The sequence below is a fragment of the Platichthys flesus genome, chromosome 3 (genome assembly GCF_949316205.1).
Source record: "Platichthys flesus chromosome 3, fPlaFle2.1, whole genome shotgun sequence".
Lineage (NCBI taxonomy): Eukaryota > Metazoa > Chordata > Actinopteri > Pleuronectiformes > Pleuronectidae > Platichthys > Platichthys flesus.
The window spans coordinates 2,040,282-2,054,101 of NC_084947.1; the positions used below are offsets into that span (position 1 = coordinate 2,040,282).

At 43.0% G+C, this 13,820-nt stretch overlaps 1 protein-coding gene and 2 pseudogenes across 1 annotated transcript; all 3 read left to right on the top strand.

Annotated features, from left to right (window-relative positions):
- Window positions 1-2,162: 2,162 nt before the first annotated feature.
- LOC133933406 (paramyosin-like) lies at window positions 2,163-7,605 on the top strand. The gene is made up of 4 exons (XM_062380513.1): window positions 2,163-2,276; window positions 2,411-4,341; window positions 6,925-7,006; window positions 7,438-7,605. The coding sequence occupies exons 1-4, from the start codon at window positions 2,163-2,165 to the stop codon at window positions 7,603-7,605; spliced, it is 2,295 nt and encodes a 764-aa protein (XP_062236497.1).
- Window positions 7,606-10,647: 3,042 nt separating this feature from the next.
- On the top strand, window positions 10,648-11,078 carry LOC133933414 (stathmin-like; annotated as a pseudogene).
- A 1,665-nt stretch (window positions 11,079-12,743) lies between these two features.
- Window positions 12,744-13,451, top strand: LOC133933423 (stathmin-like; annotated as a pseudogene).
- Window positions 13,452-13,820: the final 369 nt, after the last annotated feature.

Sequence of the window (13,820 nt, forward strand, 5' to 3'; positions counted from 1 at the left end):
AGTCTTACTCAAAGTAATGCACTAGAATTCGTATGAATTCCACGTAATAATGAGTCAGGAGGCTGGGGACACGTGACATGTGCTTCTATCTCTTCGTGAAAAAAAAAAACATGGCGGTCATCCCTCTAACCCTAACCCTGATCTGAAAAATACAAATGAACTCTGCACCACGGTGATTCAGCAGAGTGAGAGACACATAGGCTTGAGTGGAGAATACGTAATTTACCCTTGACACCGACATTTAACGGAGGAAACAGCGGAGAAGTTCTTCAACATGGATGACAATAAATTAATTATTGAAGTGAAGAAGTACAGTGACCTTAGTACTGCAAGCTAGACTATTATGCAGCTGTAGACACAACACGGGGTCCCTGGGCCTGAGAAGGAAAGAAAATGAGTTTAATGTGGCTATTAAATGTGACTAAAACTAGACTCAAATGTTCTGAGTTTTTGTCAAAGAAAACTAGACTTAACCAAAAAGGATCAAAATGACTAAATGTGATTAAAACTAATATGCATTTTCATATAAAGACTAAGACAAAATCAAAAATTGCTGCCAAAATTAACACTGTTTCTCAGCCTCGTGGCCAACCATTTGGACAAAAGTTTATAATCATTGCAGAGCAGAGCTACTGGTCGCCAGTTCTTTATCTCCTGAAGATCTTTTTTGGGGAGAAGGGTGAGGACCGCTCTCCTGCAGCTCGAAGGAAGCTGTCCTTTGTTGTGCTGTCTCTGAGGACCAACAGCAGATCTCCTCCATTCACAGGCCAGAAAACCTTGTAAAAATCTGCAGGAAGTCCGTCGATGCCCGGAGCATTGCCGTTCTTTATCCTCTGCAGCGCAGCATGTAGTTCTTCAGCAGAGAGCTGTTTGTGTAGCTCTGCACTGACCTCTGCAGGAACCTTGGGTAGACGCTCAAAGAATGTCTGTCCCACCTCTGGTCTCTCTTGGAACTCCATCTTGAAGAGTTCCTCATAGAAACTTACAGCATATCTGCAAATCTCTGCTTTTTGTTGACAATTTGAGAAAATCTTCTTCAATCAAAAAATTGTCCACACTGTTCTCCTCCTGTGAACTGTGTGTCGCTCTGTGGCTGCATCAGATCAGATGTCCCTCTTTCCCATAGCCAAAACACATCATTTTACCTGATGTAACATGCACCGTGTAATAAAATTCCTCAATTTTTAAACTAAAGACCAAGTTTAATTCTTCCTCACTCTTTTTTAGCATCATGAACACACTGTCATACCCAACAACCTCACCTATAGCCAGACTGACCTCTTCCACCGAGCAGTCCATTGCCGGACACATACACCGGCAGCTACCGACTTACCTGCTGCTACTGACACTATTACTCACAAAGGAACAAAACACCTCTAATATAAGTAAAGAATGAAAGAGCAAAGAAAAGGTCAAGATGGACAGACAGACAGACAGATAGCATGTTGAGTCTTTTTTTGCAGACGTTAGTCTATAACAGGGAACTTAAAGGAAGTTGAAAACAAGAGGAGGCGAGCCGAGCTCAGCTGGACCCTGGATGCAGCTGGTCGGGAACATTGTCTGCCAGAAAAGTAAACCTATGACTTTGTGTTGTTGAACGTCTTTGTCATTACCTAGCATGTTGATTACTTGTTTCACTGAAGCCATGTTCATTTTAATACCAAGTTCATTTGTATACAGTAGGCTAACCTTTACAGCCGTGAGAGTACGATGTATGTACAGTTGCAATCAGAATTACCCCCCCCAAAGATTTTAAGGATTTATCATTTATAGTTACTTCAAAGAGCAAGATTCTGCTTTGGGTGACTTATTTATGAGTTGAGTGAAAGAGAAAATCAACACGGTAATTGCATGATGTAGTATTTGTGTGTAACAGTATACTTTGTTAAGATGGCCATGACGCAATTATTCAGCGCCGATATAATATTGTTGTCTTTACAGCTGAAACATAATTAAGCCTTTAGGAACTCTATAATGACCCTTCATTGGCCTCAGATGTGATGCTTAATAAAGTGGTCAACTTCATAGGAAATAGGAATCTAAGAACTAAAGATCTTAAAGCATGATGTTGGTCTCCTATGATGTTGGTTACCACTTGTCAATAATAAACCGTAGAAATGAAGTAGCATCAGTAAGGTAGACAATAAATGCTGTATGTCGCTATGACCAAACATCAGAGGATCGATTTACCAGAAGTTATGATAGAGGAGAGTGAAGAGGAATTTGAGGAGACCAAAGACAAAGAGGAGAAAATGGAGACGATTATAAAGCTTGAGGTATTATTGATTCCATTTCAGTTATCGACTCTATTTTAATAATTCCGTGCGAAATGTATAAGATAATTCACCCCCAATTTTGTTAAATTGGTTCAGCTTCAAAGCACATGAGTAATAACTGTTTTGTTTCACAGGAAAGTAAATCAAAGCAGGCAAGTGCAGGTGGTCTGCAAGAAGCCCCACAAAGAGAAAGCGAAGCCAGAGCTGCACTGAAGATGGACTTGATGCAAGAACAAGCACGAGCAGAAATAGCTCGTCTGCGAGAGAAGAGTCAGCACATGAAGGCACAAGGGGAGAACTGCAAACTCCAGAGGGGTGATGAGACTGGAGGCTCCCAGCAGCAGAGAGACAGAGAAGAAGTGATCCGTCTAACTCAGGAAAACCAACGTCTGGCTTTTGAGAACAAGAAGCTAAAATATGAAGTTCAGAGTGCTCTGGAGTTTAGTGAGGACACTGTCATCAACCTGAATCAGAGAAATGATCAAAATCACAAACTAGCTTCTGAGAAGAAGAGGCTACAAGATGACCTTGAGGAGGCTCTGCACCTTGCTCATGAGGCTATCATCTCCCTGGAGCAGGACACAGATAAACTGGAACAGCTGAAACTGAAAGAACACCAACTGGCTTCTGAGAACAAGGAGCTACAAGACGAACTTCAGGGTGCTTTACATGAGATAATCATTGCTCATCAGGCTGTCATCTCCAAGCAGCATAAGGAAACCGATGAAGTTATCCGCCTGAGACGGACAATTTACAGATTGGCTTCTGAGAAGAAGACGCTACAAGGTGAACTTGAGGGTGCTGTATGTGAGAAAGACCTTGCTCATCAAGCTTTCTTCTCCCAGCACCAGGAGGACACAGATAAAGTGGACCTGCTGACCCAAGAAAATCATCAACTTGCTTCTGAGATCCGGAGGCTACAAGGTGAACTTGAGGGTGCTGTATGTGAGAAAGACCTTGCTCATCAGGCTTTCATCTCCCAGCACCAGGAGGACACAGCTAAACTGGACCACCTGTGTCAGAAAGTTAACAAAATTGCTTCTGAGAGGAAGAGTCTACAGAGTGAACTTGATGACGCGCTCCGTGAGAAGGACCTTGCTCATCAGGCTGTCATCTCCCAGCAGCAGGAGGACACAGCTAAACTGGACCAGCTGACCAAAGAAAATCATCAACTTGCTTCTGAGATCAGGAGGCTACGAGGTGAACTTAATGACGCTCTACGTGAGAAGGACCTTGCTCATCAGGCTGTCATCTCCCAGCAGCAGGAGGACACAGATAAAGTGAACCGCCTGTGTCGGAAAGTTAACAAAATTGCTTCTGAGAGGAAGAGTCTACAAAGTGAACTTGATGACGCTCTACGTGAGAAGGACCTTGCTCATCAGGAGGTCATCTCCCAGCACCAGGAGGACACAGATAAACTGGACCTGCTGACCAAAGAAAATCATCAACTTGCTTCTGAGATCCAGAGGCTACAAGGTGAACTTGAGAGTGCTGTATGTGAGAAAGACCTTGCTCATCAGGCTGTCATCTCCCAGCAGCAGGAGGACACAGATAAAGTGAACCGCCTGTGTCGGAAAGTTAACAAAATTGCTTCTGAGAGGAAGAGTCTACAGAGTGAACTTGAGGACGCGCTCCGTGAGAAGGACCTTGCTCATCAGGCTTTCATCTCCCAGCACCAGGACACAGCTAGACTGGACCAGCTTACTCAGGAAAATCACCAGCTGGCTTCTGAGAACAAGAAGCTACAATATGAGCTTCAGGATGCTCTAGGTGAGAGTCAGCTCGCTCGAAGTTACGGCCAGAAAGAAAGAGAAGCTCGCATCAGACTCGATGAAGACATGAAGAACGCTAGAGAACAGAACTTTCGACTATATCGAAAATACTTGAGGCTAAAAGACGCCTCATCAGATGCAGAGGAGATGATGCTAAGTATGGAGAGCAAACCCATCAGAGCTCCCTGTCAGCGACATGAAGAAATCAGGGAACAGAAAGATGATATCACATCCAAGAATCCAGCTACGATTGCTAAGCGCCAACATACTGTCGGTACGTTCAAAGTAGAACAGTCAGAGAACAAGACAAGACAGGTCCAACCTGAAGATGCCCTAAAACAGGAAAATATACAAAGGGCTGTCTTGGAAGAGCAAAGCCAACAAACTGCATCTGATTTTGAAAAAGAAACAAAGAGTACTGCTCAAAATAGTTCTGCTCTTGAAAAAAAATGTACCACAAGAAGTACATGTCCTCAGGTTAAGGGTGCTATGGTCAATGAAGGCAAATTTGTGATCAAGCGGGAGCGTATGCTTCCAAACCGCCTTGAAGGTCCAAGACCAGGTGAAAGAGTAGTGTACACAACAATCTCTAAATTGAATTTAAGCCAGAAGAGCGGATACTTTCAAGCAACAGCTAGGGATGCACCGATATGGAAATTGTTGGCCGATATCGATGTTTAAAACAACAATCTAGCCGAGAACGATATTTGTTTATTCTGTTTTTGTTTTTATTAGGGCTGTGAAATAATAAAAAAATTGGAAACAAATTAATAACAGTTGTCTGTGTATTAATCATGATAATTATATATTACTTATTTTCTCTGTATATGTTTGTGAGAACAAAAAGATTCATGACAAAAGACACATATACATTTAACATGTTTTCTTTTTTTATTTATAAAAAACTAAAACAATGGTGCTGCAACTCAGCAGTTTTTAAGCAGTTCTCTTTGCTATTCCATATGGAACATTAATATAGTCTTCATCCTAAACAGAAATCAAGCTTCTTAACCATTGTATGGTTAAAGAAAACATTGTTCTTTACTTTTTAAACATCTAATGGCTTCTTAGCCATTAGATGTTTAACTACCTTGTTTAACTACCTTAACTACCTTGTGCAGTTACACAAGGTAGTTATCGTCACTCACTGAGGTCCAGGGATCCCCAGTCAGCGCAAAGAAAAGGTAGAACAATCACAGACTGAACACACTTTCCAGGTCACTCAGGTCACTCACAACACTCCCAGCATGCACTCCGACAGAAAGAGAGAGAGAGAGAGAGAGAGAGAGAGATTGTTGAATATGTCAACATACGAGACAAAAGTTTGTACTTCTTCTCAATCCTTTTCGAATATGTAGATTAAAGCATTAACTTAGATTTTTCCCACACTGCTGGTTTGTGGCATGGACCTGTACTACTTTCTAAGATACATAATTAGCAGACGAATTCATAATAAAACACTTTGATAGTGTTGATCATTAACATTTTTAATTTAAGATGAAACGAAATGAAGCGTATGAAGCCTGTTAGTGTGAAAGAGTCCAGCGGAAGTCGTTAGTGTCGGTTGACGGAAACTGACGGTGGAGGGAGGACCGGAGACTGCGGAGATAAACAAGTGCCACAAGAAGTACATGTCTTCAGCTCAAGGGAGTTATAATCAAGGAAGGAAAAACATTGAAGAGGCTGCAGCGTTTGCTTCCAGCCCAGTCACGTTCATTGCAGTGATTTGATGATACACAGTGTTGGAGGATATTATAAACCAGGGGTCAGCAACCTTTTTCACAGCAAGTGCCAATGTGACATTTTTTTGTCAATTAGTGTGCCATATCAACATTATTTTTAACATTAGGTTTTATTATTGAACAACATTCATATATAAAACAGACATGACATTTTTTTCTATGCATATTGGCTATATATATATCAACACTTTGAATAATCTCTCTCATTAGTACAATAGGTTTGTCATTAACCCCACCAACCACACTCATGAGAATTGAGATTTTCCCCAGCCCATAACAGATTGCACTGACACCATTTCAAAACACTATGGCAACAAGTATTGCATTGGAATTGTCCAAAGTGGACAAAAGCAAATCAAACATAAATAACAGTAAAAGGTCTATACAAGAATGTGACCTCATGAAAAAACCAACAGCTGATTCAGAGAAAAAGAGGGGCACAACAGAAACATATGCAAACAAGTGTAGGCTCTGCAACAAATACAATGATGCCTATCAATCAGTGTGAGCCCTGATATATAATATCAGGGATCTGATATTATGTTATATTATAACAAAGTGTTTATATTTAAACACTTTATATTCAAACACTTTATAAGAGGCCACCATGTTTTTTTTACAGTAGCCCAGACTGGACAAAATAAACATATTTTGAGTTGCTATGACAACTGAAGCTACCATAGTTCTGTCATTAACCCCACCAACCACACTCATATTCAGAATTTCCCCACCCAATAACAGATTGCACTGACACCATTTCAAAACATTGCTTTCAGTAAGTCATTAACAAGTATTGCATTGGAAATATCCAAAGTGGACAAAAGCAGATCAAACATAAATAACAGTACTAGGGCTATACAAGAATGTGACCTCATGAAAAAATCAACAGCTGAGTCAGAGAAAAAGAGGGGCACAACAGAAACATATGAAAACAAGTGTAGGCCCTGCAACAAATACAATAATGCCTATCAATCAGTGTGAGCCCTGACCTTGCTTTCCTTTGCTGAGCTCCATTATCTGGGGGATGTAGTTAGTGACTTTAAGGTGCACACATGCTTCGGAGTGGTCCGTGGTCAAACGACTGCGGGAGGGGCTGAGCACACTCTTCATGTGTGAGAATATCTGCTCACACAGATACGTTGACCCGAAGACTGTCAGTAAAGCCAGTGCAACGTTCCGGAGACAGTTGAACTTCTCCGGTCAAGATGTCCAGCAGGTGAACATGAAGGTTCCGTGATGTTGCGCTGCTGTGGTTTCCAGCTGTTTCCGTAGCTCTGCAAACTTAGTCACCCACAGTGTTGAACTCCTCAGCTCAATCAGCTGCATTTCCATGCCCTCTGTATCCAACCAGTCTATCAGAGATAAATCAAATTCCTGTCCATGAAAGTTTTCAGGCCTGATCAAGAAAGAAAAAATAGGTCCATACTTCTGAAAGTCCCCAAACCGTGTTGTGAACTCCAGCCTGAGCTCGCTCATGCATTTGCATATTTCAGCGGTATCGATGCTGCGCTGCGATGACAACTCCCTTACGTGTCTGAAGTAGTGGAAAGTGGAGTTATTAACGTCACTTGCAAATATTGCTAACTTGCCGACAAAAGCTGTCCATGTGTCGAACATGTCCAAAACAGTTTGCCCTGCACCTTGCAGCCGGAGATTGAGCTCGTTGAGATGTCCCGTAATATCCGTGAGAAACATGAGTTTCACAACCCACTTCTCGTCCTCAAGCTCTGGGTAGTCCTGGCCCTTCTCAGCCAGGAAGGCCTTGATGGCATCAAAGCAGCCAACAAACCGCTCCAAAACTTTTCCGCAGCTTAGCCAGCGAATCGCGGAGTGGAGAGGGATGTCTCTGTGAACGCACAGTGAGGATCGCTTAACTATAAAGATAATAATTATTGCCACCGTAGCCATTATCTCATTTAGATCTGACTTTGACATCTTTGCACAGAGATTTTCTTGGTGTATAATGCAGTGGAGTTTCGTGATCGGGTGACCGACTTTTTCTTCAATTAGTCTGACTGCTCAGTTTCCTGACCATGGCGGGGGCGCCATCTGTTGTTATCGCAAAAATCTTGCCGATGTCAATCCCTCGCTCCTCAAAATGTTCCATAAACACTCTGGCTATGTCCTCACCTTTACTTGTTTCGGACAGTGGCTTTAGGCAGCAGAGTTCCTCTCTTACAGTCGAATCGCAGTATTTTGCCATGACTGCCAAGCGCGGTACATCGTTCACGTCCACGCTCTCATCAAGTGCAACACTAAACACCAAGGCATCTTTTAACCTAGCTGTTTGCTGCGCCCGGACATTTTTTGCCATTTCTTCGATGCGTCGCTCAACACTTCGAGCTGATATGAGGATGTCTCAGATTCTTGATTTAATTGTCTCTTGGTTTGGTAGTCCTTCAAACAGAACCTCTGAGCTGGAGAGGAAAGCCTCCTTTATATTTTCACCATCAGTAAATGGTTTTCCATGCTTCGCAATGCAGTGAGCAATGCGAAAGCTTGCTTCGGTCCCATGGTTTTTGGCGGTGGCAAATATTTTCAGAGAGTTGGCCTGCTTCCCATACCTGGACACAGCACGTTTGATGGATTCTCCCTTGTCTGCCGGGTCTTTAAAAGTTTTTTCGTGCTTTGACTCAAAGTGGCGCTTAACGCAGGACGTTCGGCAAACCACGTTTTCTAAACAAAAAGTGGCATACAGCACGGTCCTTATTCAAAACGAAACCATAGTCTTCTTCCCATGAGAGCTGAAATGCCCGGGCCTTCAGTTTTTTAGACACGGGACATGCCATCGCCATTACACCTGACTACGCACTTCGCAGAGATTCGTGCGGGAAAATGCGGGAGACTTCTTCTTCTTAATTAATGGCGATTGGCATCCAGCCAATGGTGCAATACTGGCACCTAGCGGCTGGGAGGTGTTAATACAGGTGGCGTGATGGAGAAACCTATCACGCCGCCCAAACAGTCGTTTGAGGAAAACGACTGCGTGCCAATGATTATGGCTCATTGGCACGCGTACCTATGGTTGACGACTCCTGTTATAAACCTATTAATGACTTGGCTCCATAACTTTGCTGTTAATAGATTCTAAACGTAATTTGCTTTTTTAATATTTTTTAATTAAAAGGTTTGTGTGGAACAGTTCACCACCTCACGTCTGCATCGCCACTTTCCCATCTCCAAAACGTTCGTACGCATGGGTCAGAGTTTGTGTGGAAAAGACTGTTTTTATAAATCCCAACGTTTGCGTGAGAAATACGCAACGGTTCTAAATGTGACTCCTGCAGGGTAGGCTAGGCGAGGGCCATACATCTTCACCACATGGCCAAGTGTGAGGACTTTGGCCTGGCACAGTTTCTGAGGTAGGCCTGGTTCTACATCATATCGGAGCTGAGTCCCGTGAACCACTGGCTCTTTGAGGAGCCAGAGCAGAGAGTCACAGATCTTCAGTCTGTCCTTATGGAACATTCCCCAATTTTTGAGCTGGTCTCATCAAAATTTCGTAGAAACTCTTACTCAAAGTAATGCACTAGAATTCGTATGAATTCCACGTAATAATGAGTCAGGAGGCTGGGGACACGTGACATGTGCTTCTATCTCTTCGTGAAAACAAAAAACATGGCGGTCATCCATCTAACGCTAACCCTGATCTGAAAAATACATATGAACTCTGCACCACGGTGATTCAGCAGAGTGAGAGCCACATAGGCTTGAGTGGAGAATACGTAATTTACCCTTGACGCCGACATTTAACGGAGGAAACAGCGGAGAAGTTCTTCAACATGGATGACATTAAATTAATAATTGAAGTGAAGAAGTACAGTGAAATGTATGATCCTCGGAACATGGTATATAAAGACAACACTAAAAAAGACTAATGTTGGGACGCTGTTGCTTAATGTTGGAGCAAAAAGTAAGTATATGCTTGAATACAACTGGATCAATGGGTGATATTATTAGCACTGCCCGGCGCTTTAGAAAAACTAAACATGGACAATATTTATCCAACCCTCGAGCATCTTTTAAAAATACGCTGAGAGCATCGGAGCCAGCGACGCGGTAACATCAGCCCTCTCATCGGGTGTCACTTTACGCAATGTGTGATTCAATATCAAGTATATTCAGATAAACTGCTTGCAGTGTCAGACTAGAGAAACTCCAGTGTTAATGTCAGTTTATGTACTTGAAGTATTATTGACTCCATCTTAATAATTCTGTGTGAAATGTATAAGATAATTCACCTACAATTTTGTTAAATTGGTTCAGCTTCAAAAGCACATGAGTAATAACTGTAAAGTAAATCAAAGCAGGTGAGTGCAGGTGGCCTGCAAGAAGCCCCACAGAGAGAAAGCGAAGCCAGAGCTGCACTGGAGACGAACTTGAAGTGAGAACAAGCTCAAACTACCCGTCTGCAAGAGGAGATTCAGCACATGAAGGCAAAGAACTGCAAACTCCAGAGGGGTGATGAGGCTGGAGGCTCCCAGCAGCAGATGGACAGAGAAGGAACTGATCCGTCTAACTCAGGAAAACCAACGTCTGGCTTCTGAGAACAAGAAGCTACAAGATGAAATTGAGGATGCTCTACATGAGAAGGACCTTGCTCATCAAAGACTAAGTTTAATTCTTCCTCACTCTGTTTTAGCATCATGAACACACTGTCATACCCAACAACCTCACCTACAGCCAGACTGACCCCTTCCACCGCCGGACACAGACACCGGCAGCTACCAACTAAACTGCTGCTACTGGAAGGTGCAGATGTTGGCGGTCTGTGGGTCTGAAACAGAAGTTGAGCTGAAGGAGGATCTACACACTGAAGCACTAGACGTGTTATTAAAGACAACACCTTCTGCTGAAATGGAAATCTGTGGAGATATCCAAGTGAAACAGCTGAACAAGCGTAATTCAGTTCAGGCGTTTGAGGTCATCCTGAGCCCTTCAACTCCCGACGCCAAGGTGGAATGTCCACTGTCTCCTCTTAAAAGGAAAGATATGTCGATGATATTAAGAAGAAGCTGGAGGCTACTGAAGAGTGACGCAACAGCTACAAGGCTGATGTGCTGAAACACTTGGCTGAGAAACGAGAGCACGGGAAGGAAGTCGTCCAGAAGGCCATCGAGGGAACCGGCAACTTTAGCAAGATGGTGGAAGAGAAACTAAATCAGCAGATGCAAACTTATGAGGAGAACCGCAGCGCCAGGATGGCAGCTCTCAACGAGAAGTTCAAGGAGAAGAAGCTTGAAGAAGTGAGGAACAACAAAGAGGCGAAGAAAGTAGTTGAGATTTAGTTTGATATAACCAAGAAAACCGTTTTGACTTCTCCAAAGATTTTGATATATTTTTTTAACTGATACTTTCACAACTATTCTTTCTTGGATTTGAATACACTGTTGATACTGATGCAGTTACACTGTTAGTTGGTCATAGTTTAGATTTTGTGTGGATATAGCTGGGTTTTTCTTTACCTGTAGACTTCTCTTTGGCAGCTGATTTCATACTATCTTGTAGAATAACTTTGTTTTTTCATCAGGCTTTTCATTACCATTGATTGGTCCTGATGCTTCATGCAGTTAAAATGCAACAAGATATCAACTGTTCTGAACTGTTGATAATGTCTTTTGGTTTGAATATACTGTATGTTACCATGACTTTAGCAATAAAGTTTGTTCCCTAAAAAAAAACCCAACAACTCTACGATAAGTAAAGAGGGAAAGAGCAAAGAAAGCTCCAGACAGACAGATGGACAGATGGGATGTTGATTTTTTTTTTCAAATGTTAGCCTATAACAGGGAACTTAAAGGAAGTTGAAAGCAAGAGGAGGTGAGCCGAGCTCAGCTGGACCCTGGATGCAGCTGGTTGGAAACATAGTCTGCCAGAAAAGTAAACCTATGACTTTGATATCATATCATCTCCATGAATCAAGCTACGATTGCTAAGCGCCATCATGGAGCAAGACAAGATAGGCCCAACCTGAAGGTGCCCTAAAACAGGAAAAGGTACAAAGGGCTGTCTTGGAAGAGCAAAGCAAACACACTGCATCTGCTTTTGAAAAAGAAACGAAGAGAGCTGCTCAAATTGGTTCTGGTCTTTAAAAAGAAAGTACCACAAGAAGTACATGTCTTCAGGTTAAGGGAGTTATGGTCAAGGAAGGCAGATTATTGAACAAGCGGGGGTTCGCTTTGGTTCAGGTAAATGATTCAATATTACATCAAGATTGGAAAGTGACTCTGAATTTTTAAGACACCCTTTCAACATTCCATCATCTGGTGTATAACACTCTTCCTCCAATTCCCCTGTTGGATCAAGAGGTGGAGCTGAAGGACCCACTGGAACCGCGGCAGCAACGTGATCTTTTACATTTTTTTGGGCCTCCTTGGCTTGCCAGTCGCTGTGCAGGGAGGCTAAAGGGCCTCGCACTGTGTGACCAAAGACCAGGTCATTGGGACTAAAACCCAAGCTCTCTTGGGACACCTCCCTGGCAGCTAACATCAGCCAAGGTAATCCTTCCTCCCAATCACGGTCCGATTCAGTGCAATATGCACGGAGGAGGGACTTCAACGTTTGATGAAACCTTTCTAGAGCTCCCTGGCTCTGGGCATGGTATGCGCTGGACAGAGAATGTTTGACATTTAACTGGTTCTGCACTTCTACAAATAGCTTTGAAGTGAAGTTAGACCTCTGATCAGATTGAATCGTTTTTGGGATACCAAAAATAGACATAAACTGTGTCAGAGCTTTCAAAACAGACTTGGTGGTAATGTTTCTGAGGGGATAGGCCGCAGGATAGCGCGTAGCCTGACAAATCACTGTGAACAAAAAGTTACTGCCGACTTTGGATCGTTGCAAAGGACCAACACAGTCAAGGCTGAGAAAGCCTCCTGGGCCTTGCCAGTGAGCACACATTGAAGTAATAGGGTTCGCTCCGCATCAGACCAATTTCGTGCCGCTGCTAAATGCTCAAACAACACAAAGAAAATGTCAGGGTCCTTTTCATTAAACTAAGAACTAACCGTAAGTCCGGCTGGTGTTGGATCAGCATCTTACAGAAGAAGAAGCAGAAGGAGGGTGTGCCAGACTTCATCATCCCCAACAGGTTCTCTGTGCTCCGGGAGTCCACGCAGCCGGTAACACACAACAAGCGAGGTAAATTGACCTGCAGCACTCTTAAAGATGGCAGCCGGAGATTGACAAGCGGTCTTCTGGCCAGGCCTTTGAGGTCATCCTGGCAGATGCTGTCCCGATGCCAAGTGTGAGTTCCCCCTGCCTCCTCCCAAGAAGAAGGATCTCTCTCTAGAGGAGATACAGTGGAAGCTAGATGCTGCAGAGGAGAGACGTAAGAACCATGAGGCAGAGGTTCTGAAGCAATTAGCTGAGAAGCGTGAGCATGAAAAGGAAGTGCTAAAGAAAGCTCAGGAGGAGAACAACAACTACAGCAAGAGGGCAGAGGAGAAGCTTAATCAGAAGATGGAGGCCAACAAGGAGAACCGCACAGCAATTATGGCAGCAATGAATGAGAAATTCAAGGAGAAGGACAAGAAGTTGGAGGAAGTGCGGAAGAACAAAGAGACCAAATATCCCTCCTCTGAAGAAGGCACTTCGCAAAAATGAAAGTTACGAAGTGGATTGTGTGTATAGGGTTTTTTACGTATCCAAAGATTCATTTATTTTTAGTTTGTTCAGTATTTCTTTGTGTTCACTTCCCACCTTTTTGAAATAACATAGTTCCACTTTGTGAATTGATCAATCCTCCTGCTATAAGTGTTCTTTCGCTGGTTTTACATGTGGCTTGTTTCCTCCCCTTGAGTCTAATCCATTTGATATGTAGCTAGTTGATGCCGCTTCAGCCCTTTTTGAAACTAAGCAGTGTACTTAACCTTTTTGAGGAAGCATGTTGCTATGCATAGGTCTTTAATCCCTGCTTACTTCATGCGTTTTGAAAATGTCCCTGTGAATCACACCTGTTCCCGGCACTTACTGTATATAAAAAAAAAAAAAGTAGCACAAGGTTTGAGCAAGGCGTTGGCGGTTAT

Bases quoted from the DNA above. Each gene is read 5' to 3' on its own strand.
- LOC133933406 (XM_062380513.1), top strand. From the start codon at position 2,163: ATGACCAAACATCAGAGGATCGATTTACCAGAAGTTATGATAGAGGAG. The intron at 2,277-2,410 runs GTATTATTGATT...TTTGTTTCACAG, and splicing joins AGACGATTATAAAGCTTGAG to GAAAGTAAATCAAAGCAGGC. The intron at 4,342-6,924 runs GTCAGAGAACAA...CTGCTCACACAG, and splicing joins GGTACGTTCAAAGTAGAACA to ATACGTTGACCCGAAGACTG.